At 52.1% G+C, this 14,613-nt stretch overlaps 7 protein-coding genes across 7 annotated transcripts; 4 read left to right on the forward strand and 3 right to left on the reverse strand.

Moving 5' to 3' along the window:
• Window positions 1–87: 87 nt before the first annotated feature.
• GUITHDRAFT_148085 (hypothetical protein) lies at window positions 88–1,134 on the forward strand (the record flags this gene model as incomplete). Its single annotated transcript, XM_005820138.1, has 6 exons — window positions 88–255; window positions 302–508; window positions 549–716; window positions 760–831; window positions 881–980; window positions 1,088–1,134. The coding sequence occupies 6 exons, from the start codon at window positions 88–90 to the stop codon at window positions 1,132–1,134; spliced, it is 762 nt and encodes a 253-aa protein (XP_005820195.1).
• Window positions 1,135–1,311: 177 nt separating this feature from the next.
• On the reverse strand, window positions 1,312–2,686 carry GUITHDRAFT_166528 (hypothetical protein). Its single transcript, XM_005820139.1, has 9 exons — window positions 2,496–2,686; window positions 2,372–2,448; window positions 2,245–2,330; window positions 2,089–2,200; window positions 1,882–2,002; window positions 1,754–1,830; window positions 1,649–1,712; window positions 1,540–1,602; window positions 1,312–1,490 (listed from the first exon to the last, which is right to left on the reverse strand). Exons 1-9 carry the CDS (start codon window positions 2,679–2,681, stop codon window positions 1,413–1,415), a joined length of 864 nt encoding a protein of 287 aa, XP_005820196.1. The 5' UTR covers window positions 2,682–2,686; the 3' UTR covers window positions 1,312–1,412.
• Window positions 2,687–3,327: 641 nt separating this feature from the next.
• Window positions 3,328–3,831, forward strand: GUITHDRAFT_148087 (hypothetical protein; the record flags this gene model as incomplete). The annotated part of the gene is made up of 1 exon (XM_005820140.1): window positions 3,328–3,831. The coding sequence occupies one exon, from the start codon at window positions 3,328–3,330 to the stop codon at window positions 3,829–3,831; it is 504 nt and encodes a 167-aa protein (XP_005820197.1).
• Window positions 3,832–4,680: 849 nt separating this feature from the next.
• GUITHDRAFT_156125 (hypothetical protein) lies at window positions 4,681–5,536 on the reverse strand. Its single transcript, XM_005820141.1, has 5 exons — window positions 5,363–5,536; window positions 5,111–5,317; window positions 5,024–5,061; window positions 4,912–4,978; window positions 4,681–4,855 (listed from the first exon to the last, which is right to left on the reverse strand). Exons 1-5 carry the CDS (start codon window positions 5,530–5,532, stop codon window positions 4,819–4,821), a joined length of 519 nt encoding a protein of 172 aa, XP_005820198.1. The 5' UTR covers window positions 5,533–5,536; the 3' UTR covers window positions 4,681–4,818.
• Window positions 5,537–7,090: 1,554 nt separating this feature from the next.
• Window positions 7,091–7,366, reverse strand: GUITHDRAFT_120618 (hypothetical protein; the record flags this gene model as incomplete). Its single annotated transcript, XM_005820142.1, has 1 exon — window positions 7,091–7,366. One exon carries the CDS (start codon window positions 7,364–7,366, stop codon window positions 7,091–7,093), a length of 276 nt encoding a protein of 91 aa, XP_005820199.1.
• Window positions 7,367–8,912: 1,546 nt separating this feature from the next.
• Window positions 8,913–10,091, forward strand: GUITHDRAFT_120620 (hypothetical protein; the record flags this gene model as incomplete). Its single annotated transcript, XM_005820143.1, has 1 exon — window positions 8,913–10,091. The coding sequence occupies one exon, from the start codon at window positions 8,913–8,915 to the stop codon at window positions 10,089–10,091; it is 1,179 nt and encodes a 392-aa protein (XP_005820200.1).
• A 634-nt stretch (window positions 10,092–10,725) lies between these two features.
• Window positions 10,726–13,210, forward strand: GUITHDRAFT_120621 (hypothetical protein; the record flags this gene model as incomplete). Its single annotated transcript, XM_005820144.1, has 2 exons — window positions 10,726–12,679; window positions 12,723–13,210. 2 exons carry the CDS (start codon window positions 10,726–10,728, stop codon window positions 13,208–13,210), a joined length of 2,442 nt encoding a protein of 813 aa, XP_005820201.1.
• Between the last annotated feature and the right edge of the window lie 1,403 nt (window positions 13,211–14,613).

Genomic DNA, 14,613 nt, shown 5'->3' on the forward strand with positions numbered 1-14,613 from the left:
GTCAATCGCTTTCACACATCCAGGCTGCCAGTGAAAACTCCGAGGTATGTGATGGCGAGGGCGAAATCTTGGTGCAAGCTACCTGTGATGCTTAGGATCACGCCCACTCTCTTGATCCTCCTTCTTCCTTCATGTCTTGCATTTCCAGTCTACAGAGAGACCGAGAAAGACTCCCTAGTCGCGGTTTGTGTCATCAGCGACGCCCGGGAGGTCGCGGGACTGAAAGTTGCTCTCTCAACCATCTTGTCCGCTAAAGTGTGGCAACTTTCTCTCTTGTGCGATGATCTCATAATCCATGCAGATAAAAAATGTTCAAATCTTCACGTTGGAGTGGATAGAAAATGCCATCGCCGAGTCCATCGGCGCAATGATCACCTTGTTTGGCACAGAGAGCGTCAGGATCGTCAGGATGCCCAACGAATACTTGACGCATCATGGATACTCGATGCTCCTCAAGGACGAGAAATTTTGGTGGGCGTGTGATGGAGAGTGGGTGCTCATCTTCCAGGTGAGAGCTGCTGCTACTCGCTGGCGTCTGACTACCTCAGGCGGACTCGATCCTCTGCCTTGGGTCAGACGCGCGCTTAGATGAGTTCATGCTGTACGATTATATCGGCGCTCCGTTCCTTCCCGGAGAATGTCCGAGTGGACATGACAAGGACCGCTCGATGTGTCAGGACGACTTCGATAAGATGGCTACGCATGCGGGCCTCAAGGTTGACTCGCTTGTTTCTCCCGCCTTGTCACACGTGATGGAAGATCCCGGAGGGCGTGGGTGGCAATGGAGGATTTTCGCTGAGGAGAAGATCGAAGATGATAGAGATGTGCCAGGTAAGCGCAAAGGAGCTCCTGCGGGAGGAAAGCTGATGACACAAAGAAGACGTGTGGGAGTTCACATCCTTTCTACTCCTGGAACGAAGACATCTTCTTCAGCTATCCATGCGACAACGTCACTCTCAGACTCCCTTCTGAACCCGTTGGTGAGTTGTTCGTCTTCTTCTCTCTCAAACCGTTGTGTTCTCCACTCTCCTCTCGTCTGCTATCCGTCTCCATCTTTCTCCATCTTTGTTTGACTTCCTTCTGTTAGCAAGGAGATTCAGCGTGGAAACGGGTGAGAGTGAACATCTTCTGTGAAGAGGTGAGGCATTGCACAGGGCTATTCCATCCAGCTCCTTATGGGATCCACAAAGTTTGGGTCTACCGCAATGAGACAGAGCTCGTGAAACTCGCAGCGGCTTGTCGGGAGCTTCTACTGTTGATTCCAAACTGATATGACAGCAATGAAGTCTGTGCAAGAAGCGATTGTAAGATAAGTTTGCAAGGAATTGTAAGATAGGAATTGAGCATATGGCAATTCTGATCTAATTCGTTGCCCTTCGTGTCGTATGCACCCCTTTGGCTTGCCTCCCATTTCAATCTTCTTGGGCGAAGAGAGGATTCTTCATGAAAGTTCCGTCCTTGCGCCATCTTTTGCTCCCCTCTGTCTCGATCTGCGAGATAGTACAGTCACAATAGTGAAGTGAAAGGGGTTCTCCCTACATATTTCTTGTTAGGATCGTAAGGTTGCCATCCCTCCTCCGTTAACACTTCGAGGATTGTGCCCTGAATTTGACTTTATACGGGGGAGATGCAAGAAATAGACAGCAACCTTGACACGATCCTGCACGATGATTCCCTGCTCTGTCACCATGAACGCAAGGTTCGCACAGTACCTGAGCATAATTATGACCTATTCCAACCATGCTCCACCTACGGGTCCCGATCCAACTTGCTCTGGATCGCTTCCTCGTAAGCACGACGAGGGATGTTTCCTTTCTCGGCAACCAGATCCTGACAGAGGCAAGTGATATGAGTGGAGAGATTGCGTCGCATCCTTCTCACCTTGAGATACTTCAGGTCATCTTCGCTTGTCCGCCCTTTTGTGCTGAGTGTTCCAGACCCGCGCATGTAGCTCAGAGGAGGCTCCTCACCCCAGCCCTTTGCCGTCATTTGCAGCCCCTCTCTGAATGAAGGCAATGCATGTATCAAGTTGAGGACCAACGAAGAAGTGCGGAAGGAGGTAGCGCAAAGGAGGGAGAGAAAACGGACCTGCAGTTCGTTCTCTTTGTCGAAGGCTTCTGAATGTCCCATCGGTAGGATCCAGCAGGGACGATGCCATAGTCTCCTTCCTGATACTCCACTGCTTCACCTGTCGGTACTCCTGCACAGTATGGATGAGTCTGTGATGTAAGGGCCTGGGATCACCATTGATGGTGACGGGGATGATTGCAACCCTTCCCTTCATGAGCTGGAACGTTTCTGGCGAGTCCAAGTACATTGTTGTCTGTTGCCTGCATATCTCCTCAGAGAAGAAGCATCCAAGGCAACTTACGGCACACTGCTCCACATGCCGCAGTTCTCCAACGCTTTCTCTAGTTTCTCACTGTCTTGACTGTCAGCCCGAAACAGCTGAAATGGTTGGATTAGAAGCTATGCACACCACAGGGTGGACATGCCTGGGGAGGCTCAGCTTTCATCATGCAGGTGGAAAGACGAGGAGGCTTGCTCGAATGAAGATTGAGTTTCTGACCGATCAAAGAATGGGGGGAAGTAGAGGTAAAACCTCTTTGAAGAAGAAATCCGTCTACGGGGAAACAGAGAAGCAGTATCGTGCAGACTGCAAGGTGACGGTGACCAACCATGATCTGATATGAAGAAGAAGAGATCAGTTTAACCGCGAAAACAAAAAAACTCCACTGCCAGTTTTCTACGCCTCCCCCCTCCCCCCCCTTCTTCCATTCATCTCATCTGTATCATCCTCCATTCCTACATGTCTCTTCATCTTGTTCTTCTGTGTTGCTCTCACCCTCCGAACCCCCGCTGAATTCACATCTGTTTTCTCGTAACACGTCCCAATTTATTGACACCCCTACATGCAATACCAATTAATTTATTACGGACAGGTGTATCCCTCAAGATACACTGGGGTATCTATGAGAGGGAATGGCTAGCGTCTTTACAGACTGCAGACTTGCCCGCTCAGCAACTATCTGCAGAGGTTCATCTTCAAGCTCATCTACTTGCCGACCGGCGTGGAGAGTAAGTTTGCCACCCTCTCGATTGTCAGCTACATCGTCTAGAATGGCTTCTTCACCATCAAGTCGTTCATGGCGTCGTGCGAGGGCAAGGTGGATATCATGGTCCCATGCATGTGCTGCCCGATCAGGAACCTCCCGACCTCCAACGCCAACGAGAAGGACTTTGACATGACCTTGGTGCATGACAACAAGAACTTCTCTATCTTGAAGAGGTTCGTGCCCTGCAAGACCATGTTCCCTTGACGACCGCATGCTCCTGGTGAGGCTGAACTCCATGGCGGAGGCCGAGTTTGAGGAGGAGTACAACATCTTCAATCAGATATGCTTCATCGTCTACATGTCTCACAAACATCAGATTACTTATGTGGACTACCTCTACGAGCCCATCAGGTTCCTTCTTGTGAGGTCGAGCAGGTATTGGACTATGCAGAAGTGCAAGAAGGTCAACGCCCAGTCCATCAAGATGCTCGAGCAGATCGTGGCGGCTTCCGACAAGGCGAGCGAGATCACAGACCAGCACAAGAAGCTTGCTAGGGACATCATCAAGTATGGCCTGTCCCACATTAAGAAGATCCATGCATCCTTGAACCTTCTGAACAGCAAGGCACTAAACAATGATCCCCTGACCAACGCCAACCAATGGTGCTGCCTTTGCCTCCCTACCCAGAGTTGCTGCCTCTGCAGGCACTTTGCCCATGTGGGCAGGGCCATGAATACGCTTAAGGCCAGCATGGGTAAGTTGGGTGGGATGTAGGGCACTGTCGTCGCGTCTATGATGAGGTGCTGTGCTTGAAGCATCTGTGAAGCTTGTTCTTGCATTCCTGCTGTCGATCCGAACATGAACAGCCCCTGCCGGCTCTCTCCATGATGATCCTGGGCCACTGGTCCCTCGGATCCCTGGGCATCTGCCTGCGCCACATCCTGGGATACCTCATTGAGACATACCAGCCAAGCGTCGTAATGTTACAGGAGGTCCTGGTAGGGGGCAAGAGAAAGGAGACAGCTCTCCGAACGATGATCAAGAAGGAATGGGGATGCTACCGAGTGTTTATGACGAAAGGCACAGGGGACGCGAGAAAGGGTAAGAGTGACCTACGCCTTGTGAGGCTGGCGCATGCTGACCTTCTACCTCGCTCCCTCTCCTCGTCGAGCCACACCGCGGAAACAATCGATAGTTCCAAACATCTGATACATCATTCGGCATCAAACTTAGAGGTTTTTGCCACAATCAATGGCTAGCATTTCTTGATGTTTAGACTACTTCAAGATAGCAGTCTTGTCACTTTAAGGGAGTCTTTATTGAACTGAGTGTGCAATAAGTCCCTGCATGAGAAATTGGACCCTTGAGCAGGCGAAATTACCTTGTTTCCCTCGAAATGACATCTTGAAGATCAAAATTATTGTCACCGACTTAATTAAACCCGTTTTGCTTGTTGAGAATGCACATCATTCTGAGGGGAATACTAAATTTTGAAAGTCATATGCACCCAGCCCAAAATTCGAGAAACTCTTCTACGATGACGGTTCCATCACTATGAGCGTGCAGGAAAATGTAGAGGGAGACAGCGACGTGGAAGAATAGGACGATGAAGGCACAAAAATTCCTAGCAAAACTTTCACTGCTGTAAAGTTGGTCTCTACATGCGGCTAGCAGCAAGCCTCTCCCTTTTCCAGCTAGATAGCTTGTCACCCACACCAGACGATCCGCAAGCGTTAAGAATATAAAAAAGAATTCGGATGCTCAGCTCGGATCCCTCGCGCTCCCAGCTGCTTTCCACCTGTTGATATCAATGGCTCACATCTCAAGAATACAGACAAAGCAGATCGCGGGCACCAGTAGGAGGCCAGTTGCTCGAGGTCGATGCCTCTCCAGGAAGTGCCGGGGTGCCAAGTGACTTCATCTGCAGCATGTTCAGTTCAGGAGGCCCAGGCATCAGACCACTCACATCCTTGTGCATCGATGAGTCCAGCTGAATCCGAGCTCCTGACACCTCATCATTCAAGCGACACAACTGAAACAAAGTTTGACGTACAGGCCAGGAGCGAAAAGAGCATACAGCACTAGGTTCGCGGCGAGACTGCTTCTTCTGAGTGCGAGCACTAGAGATCGGAGGATTTGATGAACGATCTCTGACCCATCTGACGATCGAGTCATCTGAACGTCCATCGACTCTAACTGCGCAAGAAGCATAGTCCCCGCAAACCCTAGGTCAACAGCTTTTGCGATGAACGGCCTATCCCTAACCGAGAAGTCAAGATATCGGTCATGTCAGGCACAGTCTTACCTAAATGAAGGGTCTTGTTTTGTTTGCTTGATGTACTCTCTGATGAAAACCATCTCGCCTAGGGCGTCATCCGGTTGATCTCCCATGACGCGTGGGATCCAGTCATCTAGCAGCTGGTGCATGCTCGCTTGCACGCCCGTCCTTCCCCTCAACGACGAGAGCCACTGCATTGGATTCGACAACACAACCAGTCTCGTCGCCTTGTGAATCGTCAGGGCTCACAAATGTGTCAGGGCGATGCTATTCACCTCTCCACTGGAATGCAGAAGGGCTGGCTTGAGCGAGTCCATGAGATGGTAGAGTCGAAGAAAACCATTGGGAACATCAGTCGATGATTCGCTGTTCTCTACACCAAAGTTGATCATGAACATTAATGGTGAGCAAGGGTAAGAACCTCTGGCTTTACAAGCGGAAACTCTGTTGCCCACAACAATGTAGTCTATCCTTCCGTATTTGGAACTTTCATCTTATAATCAGATGGGATGACCTCAAGATTTGATGTTTGACCTGAGTTGAGATCCAAATGATCTGATGGATCGTAAAGAGCAGAAATCTAGGGGCATGTTGTCCACCGTCCACGCCCATCTGTAAAAGCAACAAAGAGGTTGGATGTAGTTTTGCATCGAGACTTCCATTGACCTGCTGGAAGACGAAGAGCTTGCTAGTTCGTGCAGAGTGGGCAAGCAAGAATCTTCGTCTTGACATCCAAGAATGATAGAAGCGCCTAAATCCTTTCCAAGAGCATAAGAATGTCAATTCCATGCAACGCGTTGGACTCACCCGGAGTTGTCTGGTAACTTCCAATTCTATCCCCCCGTATCCATTCACAACAACAGCAACTCGGCCTCGTAACGTTTGGGTTGCTTGGTCTATTGGTTCTGACATCAGTGTCTAAATAGTCATGGCGAAACGTTTGATCACCTGCTGGTCTCCATAGCAATTCATAATCAAGAAGAACAATCTGGTGAATCGTCAAGCTGTTTAGCAACCAGAAGGAAATTCACATACCGAAAAAAACACAAAAAGACACATGGAGATCTCCAAGAGAATAAATCCTCCACAAGTTCGAGAGCCTCGCTTTCTCTTCCATAACATTACGAGACTAAAAGGTAAAACTTGTGCGTACCAAGACTTTCTGAAGCAAGTAAACCAAAGAAAACAACAAAACCTAGACCAAAAATCATGGGCAAGCAAAATCAGCCAGGGGAACAAAGGTAATGCGGAGTTTTGAATGAAATGGGCCCGGGCGCACGTCGTACCGTCGGACTGGTCCATTGCAACATCATGTAGGTCAATTGCTTCAGAGTCTCAGGAAGAAGGGCCAGAAAGTTGGGAAGACGTATGAAGATGAAGCACATGAAAATCTTCAAGCAAGTCAGCCTGTGAAATCAAGACAAGGACAAAGAAGTTCACCAAGAGTGAGAGACGTTCAAATGGATACAAGAAAAGCATGACAACGGAAGGGGGTCGCTCTTCTTCATTCGTTATCTGTACAGATGCCACTTCATCAACAATCAAGTAATCCTCTCGGTACCTTCTCTTCTATGCCAAAGCTCGCAGGATCCATCCTTTCCAATGTCACGGTGTATTCTTCTTTCCTTTCATAGTTGTATAATCGAAGAAAGCACTTCGAACCCATTCTCCCGGAAATAGCTTTCGCAATCGAGTCCAGGTGGTTCCCTTCAGCTAATTTCCGAACCTGTATACGAGCATTCAGTAATTTACACATTATTGCTTGTTCTTCACCGGAATAGGGTTACTTTGGCCGATTTCTGTGATTTCATCTCCGATTTTGATCTTACTTTCCTTGTCTGCTGGAGATCCTTTGGCGACATGTTTCACCCACACTCGATTCCCCTTTGCATCTTCACAGACGCTGGACATGTCTCGGAGAACAAGGATCAACCCGATGGAGCCGTTACCAGTTCCCGAAGAGTCATCCGCTTTAGAGCGAGAGTGCATCCCGCTTCCTTTGCCTTGCTCCTGCATGTTCTTACCAGGCATGACAGTCGTGTACTCAAAGAGGCTCCATATGTCCTGTACACAAATAAGAAAGCTTCATGACAATACAAGAGCCTGATTGAATCTACCCAGCCCGCACATCAATCTACCCATTTCATAATTTACAAGTGAAAAAAAATTCTTCTCAATTTGTGTATTCCTTAACCTCTCCATTTTTTTGTAGTTGCTTGGGACACCTTTCAAGTTATATATATGTCGTTTCACACCTGTTTTCACTTCATGGCGCATCTTGTCCTACATTCAGCTTGCCCCTTCTCTGCCCTCATCTTTCATCACAGAGCACTGCCTTGTTGACTCATCAAGAAACCAACCTCACCTCAGAGGGATTCTTTACTCAAAGTTTAGGTTTTGGGTTTAGGGTTTTGGGTTTTGGGTTTTGGGTTTAGGGTTTGGGGTTTAGGGTTTAGGAGGCGCCGTTATTTTCGGCAGCATGGCTCCCTGCCAGGTGTAGGGGAAGCCGCCAGGGCGCCAAGGAAGCTGCAAGCGAGAGGTTTGTATAGTTCCAATAGCTTTCTAAGTATGGTTCTTCAGTTTGATGAAAGTGTTCGCAACATGCTGTATCGGAGATCATGCCAATACACGCAGGGCGAGCTTGTGGATGCCGCGGTCCTCGAAGCTGATCTTGTCGAGAAAGTGAAGAGCTTCGCGAAACGTTTTCCTAACAGTAGGACAGCCCAGGCTTGCAAGGCTGTGGAGGGATGCACCCCCGACCGTACGCTGTCGCAGAAGCCATCCGCCGCGGATGGCCCGCGCTCGACATGTCAGCAGGCACGACGTGAGCTTCTACAAAAAGCAATGACTGGATGGAGTGACGCATCCAGAGAGTGGTTTATGCAGCAGATGGAGGAAGCCAAGAAGGAGAAGGTCGAGACATACACCGCCTCAGCAGGCAACGAGGTGACTTCCTTCATCTCCATGACTCTCCTGGGCATCTCCTCGGTGTATGTCAACCATGAAGAGAAGCTGAAGAAGAAATTCGAGGGTTTAGGGTTTAGGGTTTAGGGTTTAGGGTGTAGGGTTTAGGGTGTAGGGTTTAGGGTGTAGGGTTTAGGGTTTAGGAGCCGGCCCTTAGTAAGAGCAGCCGGCCCTTAGTAAGAGCAGCCGGCCCTTAGTAAGAGCAGCCGGCCCTTAGTAAGAGCAGCCGGCCCTTAGTAAGAGCAGCCGGCCCTTAGTAAGAGCAGCCGGCCCTTAGTAAGAGCAGCCGGCCCTTAGTAAGAGCAGCCGGCCCTTAGTAAGAGCAGCCGGCCCTTAGTAAGAGCAGCCGGCCCTTAGTAAGAGCAGCCGGCCCTTAGTAAGAGCAGCCGGCCCTTAGTAAGAGCAGCCGGCCCTTAGTAAGAGCAGCCGGCCCTTAGTAAGAGCAGCCGGCCCTTAGTAAGAGCAGCCGGCCCTTAGTAAGAGCAGCCGGCCCTTAGTAAGAGCAGCCGGCCCTTAGTAAGAGCATGCGGCCCTGCGGCGCGTAGGGAGAGCGCAAGGGGACCGGTGGAAGCTGCGAGCAAGAGGTTCATATAGTTCAAACAGCTTTCCAAGCATGGTACTACAGTATGATGAGAGCGTTCGCAACCTGCTGTATCGGAGATCATGCCAATACACGCAGGGTGAGCGCTCTGGAGGCCACGTCGAGGAGGCCGCCGACCTCGTCGAGAAGGTGAAGAACTTCACCAAGCGTTATCCGAATAGTCGGACAGCTTATGCTTGCAGAGCTGAGGGGGGATGCACTCCCGACGCTATCGCTGAAGCCATCCGCTCGACATGTCGGCAGGCGAGACGCGACCTGTTTGAAGACTCTCTGAGCGAATGGAGCTCAGAGTCGAAAGCATGGTTTATTCAACAGATGGAGGAGGCCAAGAAGCAGAATGTCGAGACATACATCGGCACCAAAGGCACCGAGGGGACCTCCTTCATCTCCATGACTCTCCTAGGGATTTCCTCGATGTTTGTTCGACAAGAAGAAAAGTTGAAAACGAAGCTTATGGAGCTAGGTCTCATGGTAGACTCAGTCGATGGAGTCGACAAGGCCATCATGTGGAAAGCACCTTACAGACCTGAGATAGCACGAGCAGACGACATCTCAGTCACCGTCTCCTTCCTTCGGAATGAAGCAGCCATAGAGCTATGGGAAGGCAGGAGAGAATACACTATCGAAGGGAGAGTCTTTCGAGCCACAGAGGTGAGCATAGCACACGACCGGTCCTTCAAGCTTCGAGCCAAGCGAGGACCTTGGGGCAAGGGAGGGAGCCTTGCCGAGCTATCACAGCTCCTAGCTCTCGGAGGAATGTCGACGGCCGAGATCGCTCAGATTTATCGATTTCAGCTGCTCTCGCAATCCGAGGCTTGCAGCCGCAGAGGTACAACCGCTTGCAGGCATGCTCGTGCAGGGTGCTGGGCAGAGAGGTCGCAAGGGGCCGAGCCCGAAGACGTATGTCGCTGTTGGGGCAAGTACGGGAACTCTCCAGCAAAAAGAGCTGGAGTGGGTGCTCAGCTCGCCTTCGACGGCAAGTTGCGAGCAGACCTTGGCCTCGTTCAGAGAGAGCGAGGCGATGGAGGGGGTGCATCTCACTCTCATCAGCGACGACGCCAAGCTCACGGGGAGACGTTTGCAGTCGAGCTCACAGCCGACACCTTCGTTCCTAGGGGAAAGATCGCTAAGCAGAGGAGGGCACTTCGCGAGAGAGATTTAGGGTTTAGAGGGTCTTGTTGGCAGCCTTGAGGGTTTAGGGTTTAGGGTTTAGGGTTTAGGGTTTAGGGTTTAGGGTTTAGGGTTTAGGAGCGCCGGTTATTTCAGGCAGCGCCGGTTATTTCAGGCAGCGCCGGTTATTTCAGGCAGCGCCGGTTATTTCAGGCAGCGCCGGTTATTTCAGGCAGCGCCGGTTATTTCAGGCAGCGCCGGTTATGGAAGACCACTGAAGTATATCAGAGGAGGGAGCAGAGCAGAAGCACGGCTGCCATAAGGGCCAGCCAAGTCGGGCCGCCGGTTATTTCAGGCAGCGCCGGTTATTTCAGGCAGCGCCGGTTATTTCAGGCAGCGCCGGTTATTTCAGGCAGCGCCGGTTATTTCAGGCAGCGCCGGTTATTTCAGGCAGCGCCGGTTATTTCAGGCAGCGCCGGTTATTTCAGGCAGCGCCGGTTATTTCAGGCAGCGCCGGTTATTTCAGGCAGCGCCGGTTATTTCAGGCAGCGCCGGTTATTTCAGGCAGCGCCGGTTATTTCAGGCAGCGCCGGTTATTTCAGGCAGCGCCGGTTATTTCAGGCACCATGGCTGCACGCGTGGTGTAGGGGAAGCTGCCAGGGCGCCAAGGAAGCTGCAAGCGAGAGGTTTGTATACTTCAAATAGCTTTCTAAGTATGGTTCTTCAGTATGATGAAAATGTTCGCAACCTGCTGTATCGGAGATCATGCCAATACACGCAGAGCGGACTTGTGGATGCCTCTGTCCTCGAAGCTGATCTCGTCGAGAGGGTGAAGAGCTTCGCGAAGCGTTATCCGAACAGCAGGACAGCCCAGGCTTGCAAGGCTGTGGAGGGATGCACCCCCGACGCTATCGCAGAAGCCATCCGCTCGACATGTCAGCAGGCACGACGTGAGCTTCTACAAGAAGCGATGACTGGATGGAGTGACGCATCCAGAGAGTGGTTTATGCAGCAGATTGAAGAAGCCAAGAAGGAGAAGGTCGAGACATACACCGCCTCAGCAGGCAACGAGGTGACTTCCTTCATCTCCATGACTCTCCTGGGCATCTCCTCGGTGTATGTCAACGATGAAGAAAAGCTGAAGAAGAAATTTGAAGAGATCGGACTGATCGTAGACTCAGTGCAAGAGAGTAAAGCAATCATGTGGAAGGCTCCGTATAGACCCGAGATAGCGAGTGCTGAGGAGATCCCGGTGACTGTTTCCTTCCTCCGCAATGCACAAGCGGAGAAGCTCTGGCAGGGAAGAGAGGACTTCGCGATCGATGGTCGCAAGTTCACAGCTGTACATGTGAGCATCGTGCACGATCGATCTTTCAAGATTCGAGCCAAGAGAGGACCCTGGGGCAAAGGGGGCAGCTTGGCAGAGCTGACTCACCTGCTAACCTTGGGCGGCATGACAACGGCTGAGATAGCTGCCGTCTATCGCTATCAGCTGCTGCGCCAGTCCCTTGCAGCGGTCCAACTCCAGCCGCTGGCAGGCATGCTGGTCGCTGGGGCGCCAGGCCAGCAAGTCCACAAAGGCTTAGGTCAGAAAGGCTTCGTCGCTGTAGGGGCCAACGTCATCTGGAGACAGAGGGAGGTGGAGTGGATCGTCTCCTCGAGCTGCCCAGAGGCGAATGATACAGCATTTCGAGCTTTCCGAGAGAGCGAAGCGATGGAGGGAGTACACCTGACTCTGTTCAGCGAGGACCCGAAGATCAGAGAGGCGCTCGCAGTCGAGTTGACAGCCGATCGCTTTGTGTCCAGAAATAAGTTGAAGAAGGCATCAAGGATGCAGAAGAAGGCAGGCGGCAAGGACGGCAAGGAGATCAAGATCATCATCAAGTCGACGGCGGCATCTGGTCGCTTCACGAGGAAGGAGATGGAGGGGCTGTGCAACGGCGGCAACACGTCTATCGCAAGAGTCAAGAGAGTCTTGTTGGAGATCGCTAACAGGCTCGAGATCAACGTTGAAGGCATCGACATGGAGGAGGATTTGAACACCAAGTCCTGGAACGGGTCCAAGCTATGCATCCTCCTCGGCTCCACGGAGGATGCTCGACGCATGATGAAGGAGCTGCCCTTCTATCTCGAAGGCGCAGCAACCAAGCTCGAAGCAGTCGGCTTCGACAAGGAGCCTGACTCTGAGGCGGCTGGTCAGCGGGGCACCAGCGACGCAGCGCAGCGACAGGAGGAGAGCGAGGGAGAGTGGCTGGAGTTTACAGACCTGGAGAGGATCACAATGGAGGCAGCATCTCCGTCAAGCCAAGAGGACATGCAGCTCGTCAGCGAGCTGTCAGCAGTCATCGAAGATGCAGCTTCTTTGAACGAGGCAGGGACGAGCGAGCCGATCAAGCTGGTCCTGGACAAGGCCGTTGGCAACCTCCACGACACCTTCTACTCTCCGGGGAGCCTGGAGTTCATGGCGCTGGGAGAGTGGGCGAAGATGCCAGAGGAGCAGGGAGTTGGGCGCAACGCGCTCAAGGAGAAGCTGGGGAAGTGGCTGCAGAGCAAGCGCTGGACTCGCGTGCAAGGAGAGAGCAAGAAGGCAAGGAGGGGCAGCGCGTTCTCGCCACGGGCAACGGCAGCTGCTGAGCTTGAGCAGGAGGCGGAGAGCGACGACATAGAGCGTCGATCTCTTAGCCTCCTGTTCATAGCAGGGTTTAGGGGCAGGGACGAGCGAGCCGATCAAGCTGGTCCTGGACAAGGCCGTTGGCAACCTCCACGACACGTTCTACTCTCCGGGGAGCCTGGAGTTCATGGCGCTGGGAGAGTGGGCGAAGATGCCAGAGGAGCAGGGAGTGGGACGCAACGCGCTCAAGGAGAAGCTGGGGAAGTGGCTGCAGAGCAAGCGCTGGACTCGCGTGCAAGGAGAGAGCAAGAAGGCAAGGAGGGGCAGCGCGTTCTCGCCACGGGCAACGGCAGCTGCTGAGCTTGAGCAGGAGGCGGAGAGCGACGACATAGAGCGTCGATCTCTTAGCCTCCTGTTCATAGCACTGAGTAAATTCGCAGAGATGCATGTGCTGGCCTGCTCGCTGAAGGTGGACAAGAAGGACCGACTGCGAGTGGAGATGAGGGAAGATGACGAAGAAGAGGAAGACATGGAGGAAGAGCAAGGCGAGGGCGAGGAAGAAGACGGGGCGAGCCCGTACCGAGCTTGAGCTGAGCCCAAGGTAAGGAGAGAAGGTAGGAGGCGACCGAAGGCCAAGGTGGCGACCGAAGGCCAAGGTGAGGAGAGGCAACTCTTCTGAATGGAGACGAGTAGGTGGCGACCGAAGGCCAAGGTGAGGAGAGGCAACTCTTCTGACTGAGGCTGAGGAAGCCAAGAGAAGACAGCAGAAGTAGAGAGTAGAAAGACGCCTCAGAAGCAGGGTTCGCATTGTAGGCCGTGTACTCCCAGTGCTCGAGCGCCTCTTTAGACTAGGATCCAATTGCACAAGCCCACAACGAGGCCTTGTAGGCCGTGTACTCCCAGTGCTCGAGCGCCTCTTTAGACTAGGATCAAATTGCAAAAGCCCACAACGAGGCCGAGCAACATTCTAGCATTCTAATAAACTCACATAATAATAATAATAGGGTTTAGGGTTTAGGGTTTAGGGTTTAGGGTTTAGGGTTTAGGGTTTAGGGTTTAGGGTTTAGGGTTTAGAGCGCCGGTTATTTCAGGCAGCGCCGGTTATTTCAGGCAAAAAGCGCCGGTTATTTCAGGCAAAAGCGCCAGCGCCGGTTATTTCAGGCAGCGCCGGTTATTTCAGGCAGCGCCGGTTATTTCAGGCAGCGCCGGTTATTTCAGGCAGCGCCGGTTATTTCAGGCAAGCGCCGGTTATTTCAGGCAAGCGCCGGTTATTTCAGGCAAGCGCCGGTTATTTCAGGCAAGCGCCGGTTATTTCAGGCAAGCGCCGGTTATTTCAGGCAAGCGCCGGTTATTTCAGGCAAGCGCCGGTTATTTCAGGCAAGCGCCGGTTATTTCAGGCAAGCGCCGGTTATTTCAGGCAAGCGCCGGTTATTTCAGGCAAGCGCCGGTTATTTCAGGCAGCGCCGGTTATTTCAGGCAGCGCCGGTTATTTCAGGCACCATGGCTGCACGCGTGGTGTAGGGGAAGCTGCCAGGGCGCCAAGGAAGCTGCAAGCGACAGGTTTGTATACTTCAAATAGCTTTCTAAGTATGGTTCTTCAGTATGATGAAAATGTTCGCAACCTGCTGTATCGGAGATCATGCCAATACACGCAGAGCGGACTTGTGGATGCCTCTGTCCTCGAAGCTGATCTCGTCGAGAGGGTGAAGAGCTTCGCGAAGCGTTATCCGAACAGCAGGACAGCCCAGGCTTGCAAGGCTGTGGAGGGATGCACCCCCGACGCTATCGCAGAAGCCATCCGCTCGACATGTCAGCAGGCACGACGTGAGCTTCTGCAAGAAGCGATGACTGGATGGAGTGACGCATCCAGAGAGTGGTTTATGCAGCAGATTGAAGAAGCCAAGAAGGAGAAGGTCGAGACATACACCGCCTCAGCAGGCAACGAGGTGACTTCCTTCATCTCCATGACTCTCCTGGGCATCTCCTCGGTGT

The sequence above is a fragment of the Guillardia theta genome (assembly GCF_000315625.1).
Source record: "Guillardia theta CCMP2712 unplaced genomic scaffold GUITHscaffold_189, whole genome shotgun sequence".
Taxonomy (NCBI): Eukaryota; class Cryptophyceae; order Pyrenomonadales; family Geminigeraceae; genus Guillardia; species Guillardia theta.